Here is a 20,121-nt window from a genome sequence, read left to right as displayed (position 1 = left end):
GAACTTCTTAACTCAACAGCTGTAGATCTTTAGAACCAAAGTGAATTTCTGCAGTAAGTGAAAGTCTGTTGTTCTCGATTGGATTAGACAGTCATTTAAGTGTGTGTGTGTTGGTGAGTGAGAGAGTGCTTGTAAAGTTGAATTAGGATTGCACCTCATTGACAGGGAAACTAAGCAGCAACTATGATGTAAGTACAGGCAACCCTTCTCCACCTCAGCATCTACATGTAGCAGTGCTCTGGACTACAAATGTAAATGAAAAAGCCGAACCGATACAGCAATCAAAAACTTTTTACCTCCATATTTTGACACATTGAAGCTTCTGTACGGTTTGAAAAGAGTTCAGGATTGGACAAAAAATGCTCACAGACTTTGTGTTTCCCTTTAGAACTGTGACATCACAAATGCACTCACTAAGCTATCATCACAAATATCTCTATTTGGACTACAGAGGTTTAGAGTGCAGACAGAGACATATACTGTAGACTGTTCCCCCGAAATGTGGATGTCTGAATGGGGTGTTGCCTGCTGCATTTTAGCTGCAGTTGGGGTAGTGGGGGGGTGTATTGCGTCACACTAGGCTGGCTTTAAGAACTCCATGATGTAACGGGGAGTAATGCCAGCAGAGGAGCAAAGCTGTGAAACCAGTCAACCAGGCAGAGAGGGCAGCCACCAGTGTGCCATGTCTATATGCTGTATTAAACACAACCATACGTATAGTATGAAACAGGACAGAATGTGAATGTGGGAATATTTATTTTTATGCTCTCAGCTTATATGCAGATATAAATACTCTGATGTGTCATGGATGACATGAAAGGCAACCAATGAATAATGCACAGTAAACATTGTTATAAATGGAAAAATTGTAAGTACTTGTTTTAAAAAGTTACAACATGGAGTTTTTAAATCCCATTTTAACATTGGTCATCATGTACAGATGTATCATATTAAGATTGTGGTATCAGCATAATATGGACGTTGTTGATGTCAAGATATTTGTGTTGACACATTGGGCCTGATTGTCTTCTGTCTCTTTTTCTATCCGGTAGGTGTCCCCACTCCAAGTATGGAGATCCTGCGGCACACGCTCAACATGCTGGTCCGAGAGCGGAAGATTTACCCCACCCCAGAGGGCTATTTCATTGTTACCCAGCAAACATACTTCATCACACCTTCCCTCATTAGGACTAACAGCAAGTGGTACCACCTAGACGAGAGGATACCAGAACGCATGCAGCAGCAGCAGCCATGTACCTCTCCTCACTCAAGTACCATGACACCGTCCACTTCCGGATGTGTCCGGGAAAGACCTCACCACAAGAACCACAGTGACTCCTACAACAACAGCTACCGGGAGGACATCCCTAGTACGCATACCTCAACCTTACAGAAAAGGTCTAAGGAGCATAAAGAGTCTTCTCCTGTGTCTCCGACCCCTCAGCAGCCATCAGAGAAGAGTAAGAGTACGCTTAGTTTTCCATTTAAAACTGAGACAAACAGTAAACACAAAGATGGAAGCAGCAGCAGTGGGGAGAAGCAGTCTAAGAAGTTTGGCCTGAAGCTGTTCAGGTTGAGCTTCAAGAAGGACAAGACGAAACATCTAGCCACATTTTCAGCCCAGTTCCCTCCTGAGGAGTGGCCACTGCGGGACGAGGAGACACCCAGTACTGTTCCTAGAGAGGTGGAGATGGAGATCATCCGTCGGATCAACCCAGATCTCACGGTGGAGAACCTGGCTCGCCACACAGCCGTAATGAAGCGTTTGGAGGAGGAGAAGGCACAGCGCAACAAGGCAAACTCCTCGGCTCAGCAGAGTGCCCGCAGCAAGAGGAGCCGTAGCCATCGAAAGACCCAGCAGGGCAAGGCCTCACGTTCCCATAGCAAAACACGTGCATCCAGGGGGGATCCGTCTGAAGGAGCCAATCTGGACATATCCTATAATCGTGATTACAGATTCTACAGCTCGTCATTGGTACGTTCTCCACGCGAAGCCATGATGTCTATGGAGCGGAATAGGGGGAAGTATATGGTGCACAGCAACCCCAATATTGTGGAGTCTCACTTTACCACCGCTCCAGAGTGGGATGTTTCTGGGGAGCTGGCAAAGCGGCGGACAGAAATGCCATTCCCAGAGCCTTCTAGGGCACAGTCACATTCCAAAGTCCACCGAAGTCATAGTCATACGCAAGAGAGAAAGTCACGAAATGAGAGGTCAGACAAGGCCAAAGAAAGGTCACGGTCCATGGACAACACTAAGGGACCACTTGGTGGTCCATACTTAGGTGGCCCAGAGGACTTTGAGTGCAGTCCTGATGACAGGAGTCGGTACTACACTGATGATGGTACATTGAGGGCATCTGCGCAGGCGACCCACTATTCCCGTATCATGCTCTCTGCTGCTAGATTACACTCTGATGTTTGTGTGCCTGATGTTGGAAGAGGATCCTCAGAGGATGCTGTGCTTTACCGGACGCTGGAGAAGAGTAAAAGCAGGGATAGTCTTCCTGGTTACAATGACCTGAAGTCTTGCTCTCCCAAGACACCAGTAGATGACTATTTCCAGTGCACTGCAGCAAATGAAGTGTCTCTCTCTGCCCCACCTTCTCTTGCAAAACCCAGCCATGACTTTAAGGATAGTGTCTGGAAGGGGATCTCCTCGGACCGACTGACCCCTCATCTTACACCACCTCATCCTATAGAATATAAAGAGGAGACAGCAAAGGGACAAAGTAGTATTTCTATAGCGTCAACGAGCCAAACCCCCGAGCATCTCCCCAATGGACGATTGTTGCACCAACACAATCCTGACTCAGGTGACTTGGACAAAATGCCAGAGGTTTACAGCCAAGAAACTTTGTTCAAACCTCCAGACTATGTGGAGAGCAGCTTCTCAAGGCCAGGTACGATAGGTAAGTCCCCTCACACCAAGTCAGCAGAGGTCCTGGAGACTCAGGAGCATTTTGATAAACCTCTACCACTGACCGTGCCACCATCCTCCGCTCAGGAGCAGGCTTCATGCGCAGAAACCACCTTCGACTATTACAACGTGTCGGATGATGACTCTGAGGAGACTAGTCATAAGAATCGGATGGAGGAGAAAGTTCTAGAAGAAGGAGGGACAATGCAATGGCTGCTGGAACGGGAAAAAGAGCGTGATTTGCAGCGGAAGTTTGAGAAGAACCTTACCTTTCTAAGTCCCAAGGAAGGTGAGAGCAACAACATCCAAAAATCAGTCCATTCTACCCGATTGGACAGTATGGACTCCAGTAGTGTGACTGTGGACAGTGGATTTAATTCCCCACGGTAAGGCACTCAGGGCCACTTTAAGGATTTGTTTCATTTGTTGTGTTGGCAATAGGGTGTGTCTGAAATGAGGGGTATGCTATTCTATGAATACACATAAGTTATTATCCTTGTTTTTAACTCAGTGTTAACTCAAAGGAACATTTAGGGTTTTATGCTTTTATAGACATGACAGAATTCTGTAGAGCCTTAGTTAAACCCCAGTTCATGCAAACCTTACATTCTTATTTTAACCAGTAGTAATCACCTCTGTGAATGACATTAAGGCTAGAAACATACTCTATGCAAGTACAAAAACACCTATGCTTGACGAATGTGTTGTAGGCACACACTGTCCTGTTGTACATACTTAACATGTATTCTTACATTACTGTGACAGTAATAAACCTCGGTAGTCTGATAGAGATAGAGTTAACTTAAAATGTCTGTGCCATTAAACCTGATGGGTTATATTTCAGGTAACTAGCTATAAACACATCAACAGTTTAACTAACTTTAACTTGCTTAGCAACATTGTTAAAATGGTTGTTCTGCTGTGACAGTAGTTGACTTGAAATATTACTGACCACTATAGTGGCCCTTGCAGAAGCGACGAGAATGCATTTTACACATTGCATTACAAATAAAAATGTGTTCTGACACATTTCCCAATGCTGCAGTTTGCTTAGAGTATGTTTGAGGCTTAATACTACTGTACTTTGGATCATGTTTTTACTAAAATGGGAGAGGCCCTAACATGTGAGAGGTACCAAATACACCTTAATGTAGGTCAACCACTACCAGTTCTATAACTGCAGGCTTTGAAAGGGTTTACACCATTGTTTTTTTCTTTCTGAATTTTTGTTTAAATAATATTATGTATTGTCAGTTTTGTCTAAATGAACGTCATGTTTGTATTTTAAGTGCTGCATTGTTGCATTGTGTGTTCTCATCAAAAATCCATGGGTTAACTGACATGGTTCTTAAAATTATCACAATATAAAATAAATAAGCACATGTCTGTCACTTTATATATTGATATGTATGAGGCCTTACTTAAAGAATGAATTGCTTTGAGAACATGATGCAACTTGTGCAACTTAACATCTTACTGTTATCCTTGTCCTCCCCTTCAACTTGCACCCAGACCCTTTGATCTCGTCTTCCAAATGTCTGAAACCTCTCATACTGCAAACTTCCAGTAGATGTTTTCATGCTCAGACATTGCAGTGCAATAATAGTGACTCAGAAAACACTTTAAAGTTTTCTGCAAAGTCTGTTTTGCAGGCAAAAATCCAACAATAAAAAATGTGCAGTGTCATCCAGTGTGATATAAAGAAGTTTAATCTAATTGAGGAAATAAACCTTGTGTTTTAAAAATCGGACTTCTTGAACTGCTGAAATTGATGAAGTGCATTTTTTTTTACTGTGTTAAAAATGTGATTGGATGAAGAAAAGCAGGCACTGTGCTGATACTCAGGTCACCCTGCGAGGCAGAGCGGGTTAGGAACGCTTCACTACGGTGACGGCGACCCCGCTGAGTGCCAAAAGCCTGATGAGACATTTCAAACATTTGAGGAACAAAATGTGCCCCCATTATTTTTTTCATTGTGTTTTTTGTTTGTTTGTTTTCCCAAATTAAAATATGTTGTTTTTCATACAGTGGTTCAGTTGCAGTTTTTACCCTGTGTGTGTGTGTGTGTGTGTTAGTTTTGTGCAATTCCTTCTTGTGTTTTCATTCTCCCTTTTTGCACTTGCACTTTCTCCTCATAGAAAATGGAAATTCAAGCTAAAATTGACTGTTTAGTTTCCTAAACAGCGGTATGTCAGACATTTTCTAAATACTTATTTTGTAATACATTATTTAAAAAAAAAAAAAAAAAAAAAGTTAAATTTTTTTTTTTTTTTAATTTTATAGTTTCTTGGGCCAGTAACATTTATTTTTTTTTTGTAAGCCTGTATCAAATGTATGCTTTAAATGGGTAATAAAAGCTAATTATTGCAATAACAAATAACTAAATATCCAGATATATGAAATACAACATTTTAACATAATTAACTAGAGTCTTGGCTCGTGGACATTTCCCGATCCCATCCCTCTCTCTCTCCCACTTCGCTTCCTGTCTACATACTGTCCTGTCATAATAAAGGCAAATACAACGAAAATCTTTTCAGATGATTTTTGATATGACAGCTTGCATTCATACAACTCTCATATAGTTCTGCATCTTACACTGGGCAGGTTTGGGCTTTTTAAGAGTAGCATTTATTGACACTGGGCTTTTAGATGCCACACATGAATCCATATATCATCACTCTAAACCTTTATAAATGTTCTGGTCCTTCAGGTTTGTATTCTTCATTTTGTCGTAGTCTTAAATGTTAATTTTGCTCCTGTGCTGTCCTTTTTCTTTTCTGTTGTCCTTTATTAACTTTTCTTTTAGTACCAGATTTGAGCAAAATCCTGAATTTTAAGTTGAACAGGCCACATGCCACAGGATGTTGAACTGGAATGACAGCAAGAGGAATTAAACACTGATACTCAGCAAGAATTTATTTCGTCCAATACAGTATTTGTGATAAAACTGAAATAATTACACGACTCATTTTGACAAATCTAGTCCCTGTAATTTATTATTATTATATTTTTTTTAATATACTATTTTTTATTTTATTTATTTTTTGTATAGCCCAATATTTTGAACAGTAGTGGTGTACATATATACACGTTTATTATCTAAGTTCAGGAAAAAAAATTCTTAAAGATTTTAATTTGTCTTTACAGCACTACAAGAATTATCCACTGCATTGTTTTCCTGATAAAATATTGACAAGAAAATGTATGCTTGGCTTCATTTGAATTTTATTCTGTTTTAATTCTGCTTCTTTATAGTCGAATTCAAATTCTACTCCTCAAACTTGATTCAAATTCAAAAGATTATTTAGAAATTAAACTGCATACTCAGTTCTGTTCCAAATGGTGCACAACCCTGATCAGCTTTAGTAACAAGATTGTGATTGTTAACCTTGACTAACCCCATCTTTGTTCCTTTTTCAGCCTGTTACTAATCAATTTTCCGTTTCTGCTTTCTTCATAACACTTTCATTCTCTTTCCCTTTCTTTCCTTCTGTATTGCTTCAGCACACGGGAAAGCCTTGCTTCGAACACCTCGAGTAATGTGGAAAATAGCAGGCGCCAGAATATGGCTTTGAGTCCAGGACACATTGGCACCAAAAGACCCCCTCCGCCCTACCAGCCCCCCAGCTTCCGTACCATTCGTGAGCCGCCCGCCAACCGCACGGAGAAACAGGCCTCCATCACCAGCGTGTAGTGATGGGGACCGCCGTTAAACCCAACTTCACCAGGACTGTTACAATCTTACAGAGCTCGTGTGATGCCTGTTCCTGCTGTTTTCAAAGCTAGATGTTTCAAAAAAACACTTCATCATGATTCACTGGAGGTATCTTTTACTTTTTTTGATATTTGTAACAAATACTGCTGCAGACAAACAAGTCACTTCATTAGGACTAAATTTATGCTGATCTGCGATCTGTTTTGGGATAAAATCCTCGATCAAACTCATTTGTAGGTGTCCTTTATAGCTTAATGTATCCACTACGGGTCTTAACTGTCTTCTGATCCAAACTTGGCTGCGTTGCCTCTGCCTATTCATTCATCGCTGTGTCTAGTGTTTCATTCTGTACGCTCAGGTCCCTCTGAACTCTACTGACTTAGTGTCTCACATTTGAAGGCCACAATAATCTCCCTGGAAATTTGAACAAGCTCATCTGTTTCAGCTGGAATCCTTTTACCACATCCTTGTGTATCGTCTGCCGTCCTGGGATTTTTCTGGGACATTTATGTAGAATCTTAACAAAACTTACCACCATTATGGCGTTATTTATTTAAAAAAAAAAAAAAAAGTAAAAATTACTGGTGCTTTCTCATTGAATGGACCATTATTCTTTACAACAAAAAAAAAAAAAAGAAAAAAAAGTTGGAATCCATTTTTTTTTCCAGATATTCTCTTTTAATCAGGTGCTCAACTACTAGACGACACAGAATACACACATTGCTACCTCCACTATTTGTACAGTGTTAGAGGGAGACATGAGAGACGTCCACCCCACCTTAGGCCCGCTGTATTAGACAAATCACTTTCAGCTTGCAAACTGTGAATGTACTGCTAGTGCTTTTCAATCACAACTCCATCATCAAGCATTAATAACCTACTGTTCTCATACTAATAGAGGCGAATCTCATTGTAATAGAGAGGAGACTTGTGTGGAGTTTGGAATCATATAGGACCCATATAGAGTGGATAATTTAGAACGTCACATCTCGGATATGTCCAGCCATGTTCAGTTATTTATTGTTATTATGGTTGTTATTATTATGATTACAAATATATAATTTATTTATTTTTTTTTTTTCCCAGTTATTTTAGGACACAAATTCATGGTAAGAATTAAAACAGTATTTCACAGATTCTTGAAATATGGGGCAAAAGTATTTTTTTCTTTTATTTTTATAAGTGTGTGTGTGTGTGTGTGTGTATATATATATAAATATATATATATATATATATATATATATATATATATATATATATATATATATATATATATATATATATATATATATATATATATATATATATATATATATATATATATATATATATATATGCTGTTCTTTCCAACGTTTTATTCATCAAAGAATCCTGAAAAAAGTCACCGTTTCTTAAAAAAAAAAAAAAAATCACTGCATTGTTTTTAACAGTGAGTAATGCTTTTAAAATATATTTAAATAGAAAATGTATTTTTTTTATATTAATAATATTTCACAGTTTTGTATATTACATTAAGGTTTAAATATACATATACATAATTTGCCACATCCATCATAAATATTGGCATATAATATTGCAATAAAATCTTTACATAATTTCCTATTCGAATATTGAATAGTATTACTATTAGCAAGCTATTAACCTATTAGCAACACTAGAAAAACAAAGTGGTTACCGCAATTAATACTTATATGGTTATAATAGTGTTATTTTATTCATTCTTAAAGTCGAATGCTAAATTTGTCAGTATTTATGATAAATATTTGACAGTAGTCTTGGCATTTTTTATAAATATTGACAAATCTAGCAAATTCTGTCACATGACAGACAGTACACAATTTGTATCTGACAGTGTTAACCTGTGAAGAAGTCCTATATAAGTGATTTATGAATAGCAACCGTGCCAGAAAACATGTACAAGTTTATACAAAAGAATTCTTTGATGCATAAACTTTTATTTTCTTTGCCTTGTTTTGCCCCATTATTTAAGAATCAGTCAAGTTTTTGAATAAGTTATTAAATTATAAGTCTGAAAGAATAGCTTTTTCTTTTGTAAAACAATGTTCACTGCTCCATTTAGTGGACATCTGTCACATTCATCTGAGTACGAGTCCCCTCATGAGTACTAGAGGACTGTAAAATGTCACACTCTCCAATAAATGGATAAACTGCAGTCAGGACTACCTTGTTATACCATTTTTGCACTAATGCCTGTTCTCTGGTGACTGTAAAAAGAAAAAGAAAAAAAAATCATCCGAATGGATGTTCTGTTTATAATGAACATATTTCATATGAAATACTGATAGTCCATGAAATGTCTTCCCTAAACATGATGGATTTCTTATGGTTCTCAATAACATTGTTCCTTATTGTGACATTATGTCATTCTGTAAGAGATGGCCTATCTGTCAAGCTGAGTATAAAAACCTACAAGGGGGAATTTTGGTAAAGTCTATAATATTTAAAAAAAGAAATTCCCCATTTGTGTAGTTGTGCTGTTAAATGTTTTAGTGTACTAAATCCCTTCCTTGGGGGTTGTGTAACTTTTTAAGACAATAAAATAACATGACATGTTTAATTTAACTGTGTGATCTCTGTTGAGGTCAAAGCCATGTTTGGCCTTGGATTTCATGGAAAGCTTGAAGAGTAATAATCACATTGAGGTAAACTACCACAAACAAAGCACTAGAGGGCGCTCCACAAAATCTTCAAAGCATTGACCTTGGATGAAAAGTATTTTCTTTTTCATAAATTCATTTTTTAGCAGTAAAAAAAAGTTTAATAATTTTACATACCTTATAATTTTCTTTTCAATGCTTTCTGCTTAATTTCTCCATCTAAAACACCAAGACCACCCAAACGTGACAAATGAAGTTCCTCTTTTAACATTGGCGAAACCAGTGTGTCAAAACAAATCGGAAACCTCAGAGGTTAACCACAGTTCTCTTGCTTTATTTACAGTTGTGGTTGCTTTCTTCCTGGGTTTTATGCAGTTTAAAGTGGCTAAATTGAGACTTGAGAATTATTCTGATTATTGAGAATTACTGAACTCGCAAAATCTTGAAACCTTGTTATTACAGCATAGAACACAAATAAGACGTTTAGAAGTTTATTCAGCAATACAGCTTTATAATGCATTAGGGATTTGAACAGAAGCAGCACAGCAACTGAGAAATTCATCTTTTCTACCACAACACAGACCTCAAACACATCCTCCACTGTGTATTTGGAAGAAGCATCAGCAACTGTTTCCCATGCAGCAAAATATGCTCAAAAATGAGGAAGATGTGCGGGTAAAAAGAGCCACGCTTACATTAACGGAATGATCACAATATACTGTGGAAATTCATAGTGTGCAAAATCTCAAAAAAAGACCAAAATTCAGTAAAATGCACTTGGAAAAATGAAATACACTGTTAAAAATTGATAACTGCTAAACTGCTAATCAGGGTTAAAAGCAAATACACAGGCTCAACTCATTGTTTTAGAATTAAATTAATAAGATAATAAAACACAGAATAACAAAACTAAGAGTAAAACATAAAGTAATTAATTAAATGACCTGGTTTAAAATCACAATATTATGTTATGTTATGTGTAATGTTATGTTTGTATTAGTAACATGGTAAACTGTGCTGTTATCTCGTGTAACATCAGGTGGATCTGAGGTAATGACATCAAATTCAGCTCTTCTGAACAGAACAGATTTTTAGCATGTATGTAACAGAAAAGGATTGATAATTAAAGTACATGACCTCAAGCGAAATACTTCACATTCCTGAACTACAGAGAATTATGTGCCTATATTGATGAAATATGTGCAGAATGTGTATTTTACACTATTGTGTTCACAGATCACATGATGACTGAACTCTATACACAATCATCACATGTTCATGACTGGGCTGTTTTCAAATGTTTTGTAACCATGCTTGCTTTCAGTGTGTGTGTGTGTGTGTGTGTGTGTGTGTGTGTCTAATTCACAATTGCAGATGAGCACATCTTGTTGATTCCACACAGTTTGGATCCTCTGTACAGGTAATAGTAACCCTATATGAGAAGTACAGAAAAAAAAAACATTTCTGTGATTAGCAGAGATAAGATACCACATAGTCTACAAACATCTACATGTCAGTTATGAGCAGGACCATATATTTTTTAAGAATTTTTCTGGGCTGATTTTGAAAATCTATATCAATACATAAATATATACATATAAGTAATGTTATATATTAATAACACATTTTTTAATAATAAAACTTTATTTTTATAGAACTTTTCATATATGCAGCTCAAAGTGTTCATGAGGTTAAACATAAACAAAAAAATAAAATATAACATTTCAAACAATATCAATATTGATATCAATCAGTAATGTTTTTCTAGCAAGTCTACAAAGGCCATGTATGATTAATTTTATCATATAATAATGATTGCTGACATTTTCTACATAAAAGTGACGTGACATGGTGAAGTATGGTGTCCCATATTCGGAATTTGTGCACTGCATTTAACCCATCCATGCGCACACACCTGGAGCAGTGGGCAGCTATTTTTGCACGCAGAAAATATTGTATTTACACATTGTTGAGGTGATTTTCATACCTGCTCTCCATAGTCCTCTCCCCAGCTGTTCTTGATGGCCCAGAATGGAATGCCATTACCTGCACACAAAAGCAGAAAAATATACTAAACATCTCTACATGACTCTGTTGACTGATTCTATACAGATGTAAATGTATATCCAAAGTATTCTGAAACTAGAACTCACGTTGTCCGAATCCCACAAGCAGCACAGCATGATCAATCATCCAGGGGTTGCAGAAGATCTTCAGAGGATGAGACACTCCCTTTCTGTAGAACTAAAGACAGCAAAAAATTATGTTTAAAAAAAGGCAACTTCAAGTAACCAAATAAAGACAGTGTTTTTGTTGTTGTAAGACTAGACATATATACTACTTCTGCCTACTTGAGCTCTTTTATTTTTTTTATTTTAATACGGTTTTCTCATTTACATATTTATGCAAGCTAATGGTATATTTTTCCAGTGAAGCAGCTCCATGGTGTATTTGTGTTACCTGCATGGCGAAAGCATTGAGGGCAGCAGACACCGGACCGTTCTCAGCAAGCCAAGCAGCGATCTCTACGAGGCAATAACAATCAAGACATTTTAGATTAAAAGAAAGACTGTAAACATACACTACCATTTAAAAGTTATTTGATCCTTAATAATGAATTTTTTTTTATTTATTCACTTATGTTTTATCAGCAAAGATGCATCATATTGATCAAAAGTAAAAATAAAAAGAGACAATATAACAATATAACTTTTTTTTTACTTTGTATTCATCAAAGAAAATATATTAAGCAGTAAAACTGATGATTAAAAAATAATAATTAAAAATGTTTCATGAGCAGAAAATCATCAAATCAGAATGATTTCTGAACGATCGTGTGACCCTGAGACTGGAATAATGATCCTAAAAATTCAGCTTTGCATCACAGGAATGAATTGCATTTGAAAATATATTCAAAGAATATATGGTTATTTTAAATTGTGATAATACATGGTTATTTTAAATTGTGATAATATTTTGCATTATTACTGTCATTTTTGATCAAACACTGTAAATGCAGCCGTGGTGAGTAACACTGAAAAAATCTTACCAACCCTTAAGTTTTGAACACAGGTGTATTTCCATTTAAAACACTGGGTGTTCTGTAATTATCAGTGGTATATTAACATTTAAGTAAGATTAGCTTATATAGCTCATATTTCTCATCAAATGTTCTGATATTAATATTTAATATTTTTAATTTCCTGCTTTAATTTGAATTTAATTCTAGTGCTGGTATTTCCATCATCAGTGTTGTTTTAAGGAGTTTTTAATTTCATTGCGTTTATTGACACATCTCTTGTTCCTCATCTCTCTTACTAACCGTTTTCATTGTCAGGCAGCTCAACAGAGCTGTTAATGTAAGCGGCCACCTTCCCTGAAGAGAAATCACAGCTCTGCTTGTGTCCTGTGTAGCTGTAGTCTGTTTCTGTCTCAAGACCTCCTTTATAGGTGAAAGAAAAGAAATGTTTACTCTTACAGATTCCCTGTAGGTAGTTTGATTGAAATCGCCTTCTAGGGAATGTTATTTCTTACCAAGCTTCTCGATGGCTTCGTAAGCGTTAGACGGCAGTCCACCTCCACATGCCTGGTCCAGTTTATCACAGTCCACTAGTTCTGTCAAGAGGTGAGCAAACAAATGAATTTTCACTGAATTCACACTGAGAATGTTCATGCAATAATTCCAGTGCTATCTCATGTCATTAAAGGTGCTTGCTAAGGCAAGGCATTCATCAGGCACCACTAGGGTCAGTAAGATGTTTTTAAATGTTTTTGAAATAAGTCTCTTATGCTCACCAAGGCTACATTTGATACAGTACAACAAATTGTAAAATGTAATTTAATCCTGTAATGCATCATTACTCATGTCACATGATCCTTCAGAAATCATTCTAATATGCTGATTTGATGCTCAAGAAATATTTATTTTTATTATCAATGTTGAAAACAGATTAGCTGCTTAATATTTTTGTAGAAACTTAATTTTTTTCAGGATTCTTTGGTGAATGGAAAGTTCGAAATAAAAGCAATTATTTGAAACAGATTTTTTTTTGTCATTATAAATATCTTTACTGTCACTTATTAATTTAATAAAAAAAAAAAAAATCTTACTGACCCCAAACTCTTGAACGGTAGTGTAGTTTATATTTACCTTGCTCAGAGAGGGAAAGAAGTTGTCCGGTTTTCTTGAACCACTGTCCCTCAATGTTTCCAGTCACAGAAAATGCCCAACAGGAGCCACACATGCCCTGCAACAGACAGTCAGTTAAACTGTTCATTCAGACATGCTCCGATTGATATTTCACTGATTCACTCTTTATTAAGCTAATCTGTGTCATCATACCTGATTCTTCACAGAACTGACCGCCCCGTGGTCCCTCCAGTCCCAGCTGTCAGGAGCAGCCGTACTAGCCGGAGTCGCTGGCTTCATCTCCTTCTTCAAGCTCCACTGACTCAGCATTGGGTTCAGGTACATCATTCTGAACTCATCCTCTAAAAACGCAGAGGATGGGATTAGCTGCCTCAATATGATCTTATAAACGATACATGTTAGACTGGTCTCAAGTGTTACAAACTTGGTCACAGCATATTTGAATTATGTAATAACTATTGTTACATCACAAGCATTAATAATGCAAATTTTAGCCTGGGTTGTTACTTTTAACCACTGACTCATTATTAATTGCCAATTTTTGCACATTACACTAACTGAGTAATCAACGATAATCAACAAATCCATAAACACACCTGTGAGGTCACTGAACTTGGTGACCCCGTACTCAGCTGAGCCCTGTTCCAGAGACTGCAGCGTTTGTGCCGTTTTCATATTCTCCTGGAAAATTCGCAAACGCTTCTCTGCCTCTGTGGAGGTTAATAGATCAGTGCTTAAAGAAGGGATTTTTATTGTGTATGTGCATTACAAATAGCCATTAACTGACATACTAGTATAGAAAACTAATATGGTAACAGCTCACGTTATATTATGCATGTGACAGATAATATATATTAATATATTTGTATACTTATACAAATGCACAAGATAACAACAATTTAATCACTTGTTTGTTAAAACGACTTTTTCTAAGTACCTGAGAAATTACACTGTAGAATGTACAGCAATGTAAAGATGTGACAAATTCATAGTAATGTTAAGTATGTTCTGTGTTTTACCTTCTTGGGAGCTGTATGTTCGATTGTATGTGATCATAAAGTTTTTAAACTGAGTCAAGAGCTCCACAGTTTCCTGAAAACAGCAAATGAAAAGTGCATCATGAAAAGCTCATAAATATTTAACCCTGTAAAGCCCGACATGAAAAATCGAATCTGAAATGGAACAGTTTATTGAACCTTTAGACAAAATATGAAAAAGATCCCTAAAAAGTTTGCATATGTTTTTGTTGAGTATCATATTTGATACATCAAGCTTTTATATGGCTCATATAATATAATAACGAGGAGAATATCAAGCTCATACTTGAGGATGAAAAAATTATTTCTCAAAAGCCAGTATTATATTTGATACTCATATTTTAACATGCTTTTTCTAAAGTGATGTATGGACAATCAAGTAAATCTAGTTGCTTCAGTTCAGTTCATCTTGTAATACTGCTAACAATATAAAGGTCTATTTATTACTTTATAAAAATGAGTAAAGATTTCACAGCAAAAAGGCACATAAACCATGACCTGAAAATGAACGTTTTTAGAATTATACTAAATTGACTTTTAGGTTTAAACTATTAGCAAGACGACAGATAGCATGTAGTAGATTGTGTACATTAGGTTTTCAGCAGGGTTGTGCTTCAGTTGGCTTTATAGGGTTAATTAGAAATTTTTAGGTGCACACTGCATACTTATCCATACCTTCATAGGTTTGCCATGGGTTAGGGGTACGGCTGCAACCTTTCTGAGCTCCTTGGAAACTAAGGCATGAATAATATCAATGTAACTACATATGCATGTTGGATAGAAAACAAGTAAAAGTGGATGTATGATCAAAATCACTTTATATCCTATCCTAAAACATCATGACGAGTATGCATGTCTTGTTTTTACACCACAGCAGTATATAGTGTTCTAGATGATTCTGACTACATGAAGCTGACAGATGTGCCATCTGTCCCAGGCTACTGACCCGCAGGCTGGCATTTCTGTTTAAGTAGGGTGGATTTATTTTCCCAGGGAATGTCCCAAACCTCAAACAAACAAACCTCCGTCTGTGGAGAGACAGAGAATGGGGCTGATCAGGACAGAGAATGTGCATTATAAATTTACAAGAACAGCATTTATTTAAATGAGCAAAAAACATGGGGTTATCATACTGGATTTGTGCTGCCGAATGGAATTATGATGAACATGAGATCAAAATCAAAATTGCAAACATGCTAATAATAGACAAAAGGAAATTCCATCCTGAATGTGTTGTGTGCTGTGCACTGACTGTTAAAGAATCATCTGAATTTGTCATTACAAGACACTGAGTAGTCATGTTTTATATGGTTTAAGGATTTGTATTTGCTTACCTTCTGTTTGTGAGGCTCTGGGAAAAAGTCACAGGTGTCCTCAGCACTCAGCTTTAGAGATTTCTTACACTGTGTGTTTCCGATCTCAACCATAATACTGTACCGAACACCTTTTACCAGCTGTGGAAGACACGGAACAGAAATTAAAGACTCTTTTCTTTTTTCTTTTTTTTTTTTTTTGAATGGAGAAATAATTATAGTTGCATAATATCAAAATTCTGTAATGATGTTTGATGTTTTTGACAACAGGGAGCTAGACGATGTCCTGGACTTTATTTGTATGATGGGTATTTACCACAATCAGAAAGCAAGATATCTCAACTTTAAACATTATTGCAAAATATTCACTTCTGATTTACTATTCTCAATCACTTTTAAAAATCTCCTCCCATAAAAAAGGCTTTTAAAACATCCCATCTTATAGAAAAACCTGAAATGAATCTTTGTTTTCTTTTTTTCTTCTTCTTATTTTAATTATTGTGTCCCTCGCTTGTTCTTGTTTGATTGCCTAATGTTTACATGTATCTTTGTGATATTTCAAAAAAAAAAAAAAAAAAAAAAAAAAAAACATTCAAAAATAAGCAGCTTTCCTCTGAACTACGGTAATGAACAAATGCGCAAAATGTGCGCAGAGTGGTGCTGCTTGAATCAGCTCAGTGCTGTTATGTATTTAGGCTTCTGCGCACGCTCTTCGCTTGTTTGTCCGGTCACATGAATGCGGTAAAAATAACCCCTTATAATAAACTTATTGTCCAATATCAGAATCGCGTAAATTGATGTCACAATAAGAAATAAACAATAACATACATCACCAATAACATAAACAATTGATATCTATGGTTTTTGTACCCGTTAATAACATAGATAGGAATTTTAAGGGATTATTTATAATTCTACCTGCTTGCTGGCCGAAAGGATTTTGCTAACACGGCGTATGTGCATCGCGTTGGAGCCCATATTATATCGTTCCTCTGCAAATTTGACTGCTTTCATAACCCCCGGGTCTGACTCCGACAGACGGACCGGGGATCCCGGAGCTCCGATTACCGGGCGATCCGGGCCATCTTCTACACCCAGAACCAGCCCGACCAGGATGCAGCAGGCGATGACGGGGTAACCGCGGTTAAAGTACATGGTGTCGAGCTCTCGGAACAGAAGACAGCGCCGTAAGATCAGGACAGGTCTTTGTTTTTAGATCGTAAGCTCGCAGTGTTTTTGTCGCTCCACACGGCACAGTGACAGTCCGAAAAACGACCCGCACAAAGATGGACGACTCAAAGACGCAGTGATGCCCCGCACAAAGATGGACGACTGATGCCCTCTGTGTGGGGGTGGAGCATAGTTTGGTTTAATAATAATAATAGTAATAATAATAATAATTTGCTTGTCATTCTCAACATTTATTGATTACGAAAGAAAACTTTTTTTTTAAGTTGTAGGGCGGTAACGAAAGGAAAAAAAAGGTTTTATTTAATGTTATATTTATTGATGTTTTATTAATGATTTATCGCTAGTTTACACCTCATCAAAAAAGAAAAAAGAAAAAAATATATGTATATATATATATATATATATATACACCACACACACACACACACACACACACACACACACACACACACACACACACACACACACACATAAATAATAAAATCATGACTCAGTGCATTTACCACCGCTAGATGGTGTAAAATGTTTTAGAAATTATAAAATTAAGTCTTTACTGCGCCCTTCTGGCCGCTGGATGCTAATGCCTCTCTCACTTTTTTCTCTCTTCCTGTTGACACGGGAATTTCTGCAACGAAAGTGTTTGGAAAGGAGTTGAAATGTACAGTATTCGTATAGATAAATAACAATACAATACACCTTTATTGCATGGTTTAAATTTGTCTTTGACCACACCAGCCAAAACCAAACACACTTACAAACACATTACAAAACACATAAATACCATTATACTAAATCACATACCTTTTTGATTAATAAATCCGATTGCAGAAGGTACAAAAGATCTTTTATAAATATTTGTCTTTGCTCTAGGCATTAAAAATCGCCTCCCAGAAGGCAATAAAACGAACTGATCACACAGAGGAGTTGGGTCTTTAATATACTCTCCGCATATAACCCAAGTTAAATGGTTGTTAGTTGTTTAAAGATGTAGATGTAAAGAATTACACGAATCAAACTGCATGTATCTGATAGCTCTGTGTCGGTGAATGATACAATCACAAGTGTGTCGCAAATGGACTGACTGAGGAGGGCGAGGAAACCGAAGTGAAGAGTCGAATTTATTACTTTTACACAAACATTTACTATGGTAAATCACAATTTTACCGTAATTATTTAATATAAGTTCTTATTTAACAAGTGTAAATTTTGTTGTTGTTGTTTTTTTATATTTTGATCTGTGCACATTTATGAATTTTATTTCTATTTTGCGTCTTTCAGAGCAGAGACGAGCGTCTGTCTAAATCTCTGTCTTATGCATTACGCCACGGTGCCAGTAAGATGGCTCTGCAGATGAAATCGGGTGAGAGATGATGTGGGATTGATTATGATGATTGTACACCCACATGAGAACACCCACCCTGTCTGCTTACAAAATTGTTATGTAGGTATTTAATGTGAGCGGAGGATGATTATTGTTGTTTTTTGACAAGAAAACAAAGGATTCATTCAGAAGTAAAAATTCCTTGGATTTAGTTTTTTTTTTTTTATCATCCCTGTTTTCTGTCTGTAATTACGTGGTCTTGTCCACAGATGGCTTTGTATTTGTGGAGGAACTTCTCGCTCATAAGCAGTTCCACTCGTTTTCACTGGAGGATGTGGAGCGAGTGGTGGCCACCAACGACAAACAGAGATTCAAGCTTTGCCACCATCCTGAGGATGGTCGTCTTCAGATACGAGCCAATCAGGGTCACTCAGTGCAGGTCAGTTTGGTTCAGAGGTCATGCAAAGTCTACAATCTTAATTTTAGAAATAGGTTTTAAACAATTGGAGATGGTCACTGGAGCAATTGCTTGACAAGTCTGCATAAGCTGATAGATGTTTTTACACAGTGTGTCTCTTCTAGGTTACAGATCTGGAGTTGAGAGCAGTAGCACTTGATGATCCAGACTATCCAAGAGAAGCTGTTCATGGCTCATATATGAAACACTGGCCCTCTATACACAGTCAGGGCATCAGCAGAATGAACAAAACTCACATACACCTGGCACCCGCGCTTCCTGGTGATGGCAGAGTCATCAGTGGTGAATAACATGCAGATTAAATTAATTTCTAGAGGTTTTTATTTCATGAGAGTTATAAATAAATATTTATTTATTTAATTGGTACAATTAGGATAGCAGAAAGCAGTCCAGACCAAGACTATGTGTACAGAAAATGCAAATATGATTTTTAAATGTAATTTTAGTATATAAATTGATTATTTAATGATGCAAATGGCCTTTTCTGTTTTTAGGTATGAGACAGAGTTGTGATCGGGCTGTGTACATTGATGTTGCAAAAGCTATTTCAGGTATCAAGAAATCATAAAAAGCTATTTTAAGTTGAGTAAATAACAATGTTAGTGCTGAAGTGCTAATGTTCACTCTGGTGGATGTTCAGGTGGGATTCAATTTTTTGGTCGGAGAATGGCGTACTCTTGACCCCTGGAGATGCTGCTGGGATGTTACCGCCGTGCTATTTCTATCGAGCACAAAGACTAAAAACCTCACGTGGGTCACTTTCACAGCCAGCTCATCAAGTTTTACCGAACTCCTAATTTAGAGAGATTGATTTATTTATGTCTGTAACATGACTTTAATGTATTTTACTTTTATTTGGTATAGATTGGTTATAGTTTGGTTTTAATTGGTTTTTAAGGGTTTTAAAAGGATATTGTTTTTTTTCTTCCTTTCAGCTTGTGAAATTGAACTACATTAGCTGTTGAAGAGGATCTCCTTCTGAACTTAAAACAAAAAACTGGAGATGAACATTGGACTTTCAAATGCATTAAAGTGGAAGATCTGTTTTGAAGAATTAATATCTTCTAAATAAATTTTTTTTTTTTTTAATTAGGCCATATTATTTATAAACAGGATTGATTATACTCTGACATAAAAAAGATAGAAATTGAAATAACTGAGATTATGTACACCCATTAATGACTTTGGGAAGGATTTATGGGAAGACAAGGACTGGTTGTCTTTTTTGTGCCTTTAACCTCATATAAAACTGCTGTGCAGTTGGAAATGTGTGAGCTTATCTGCTTTGTTAGATTGAGTCATGATGTTATCCAGGAAATTATAATTTAGTAATAATTGCAGTGCAGTATTTGAATCAATGCATTGAAATGCACTT

The 20,121-nt window shown here is 36.5% G+C and overlaps 4 protein-coding genes and 1 pseudogene across 6 annotated transcripts in view; 4 read left to right on the top strand and 1 right to left on the bottom strand.

Moving 5' to 3' along the window:
• The window catches only part of LOC109089189 (storkhead-box protein 2-like), a 61,955-nt gene extending 54,116 nt beyond the window's left edge, over positions 1 to 7,839 (top strand). For all 3 annotated transcript variants that reach the window (XM_042770629.1, XM_042770630.1, XM_042770631.1), the window contains exons 3-4: positions 1,053 to 3,306; positions 6,428 to 7,839. In XM_042770629.1, coding sequence (XP_042626563.1) covers positions 1,053 to 3,306; positions 6,428 to 6,617 — 2,444 coding nt within the window. In that variant the 3' untranslated portion in view covers positions 6,618 to 7,839. The remainder of the gene's footprint in view (positions 1 to 1,052; positions 3,307 to 6,427) is intronic.
• Positions 1 to 20,121, top strand: part of LOC122133921 (SH2 domain-containing protein 4A-like) — a 956,524-nt gene that overhangs the window by 323,002 nt on the left and 613,401 nt on the right. The gene's annotated exons all lie outside the window — the stretch shown is intronic.
• LOC109066939 (sorting nexin-25) overlaps positions 1 to 20,121 on the top strand; it is an 825,452-nt gene that overhangs the window by 614,878 nt on the left and 190,453 nt on the right. The window lies entirely within an intron of this gene.
• On the bottom strand, positions 9,735 to 17,086 carry LOC109101588 (cathepsin F-like). The gene is made up of 14 exons (XM_042770654.1): positions 16,675 to 17,086; positions 15,778 to 15,897; positions 15,390 to 15,471; positions 15,119 to 15,177; positions 14,426 to 14,498; positions 14,003 to 14,116; positions 13,599 to 13,747; positions 13,407 to 13,503; positions 12,791 to 12,871; positions 12,579 to 12,698; positions 11,717 to 11,781; positions 11,410 to 11,500; positions 11,244 to 11,302; positions 9,735 to 10,688 (listed from the first exon to the last, which is right to left on the bottom strand). Exons 1-14 carry the CDS (start codon positions 16,909 to 16,911, stop codon positions 10,614 to 10,616), a joined length of 1,422 nt encoding a protein of 473 aa, XP_042626588.1. The 5' UTR covers positions 16,912 to 17,086; the 3' UTR covers positions 9,735 to 10,613.
• On the top strand, positions 17,533 to 20,072 carry LOC122147575 (annotated as a pseudogene).

Source organism: Cyprinus carpio, chromosome A14, assembly GCF_018340385.1.
Source record: "Cyprinus carpio isolate SPL01 chromosome A14, ASM1834038v1, whole genome shotgun sequence".
Lineage (NCBI taxonomy): Eukaryota > Metazoa > Chordata > Actinopteri > Cypriniformes > Cyprinidae > Cyprinus > Cyprinus carpio.
The sequence above is the reverse complement of the archived record's forward strand: the minus strand, read 5'-3'. Positions and strand labels throughout refer to the sequence as shown.

Bases quoted from the DNA above. Each gene is read 5' to 3' on its own strand.
- LOC109101588 (XM_042770654.1), bottom strand. From the start codon at position 16,911: ATGTACTTTAACCGCGGTTACCCCGTCATCGCCTGCTGCATCCTGGTC. The intron at 14,117-14,425 runs GTAAAACACAGA...TAACCTCCACAG, and splicing joins AACATACAGCTCCCAAGAAG to AGGCAGAGAAGCGTTTGCGA. The intron at 13,504-13,598 runs GTATGATGACAC...TGTCTGTTGCAG, and splicing joins TCAGTTCTGTGAAGAATCAG to GGCATGTGTGGCTCCTGTTG.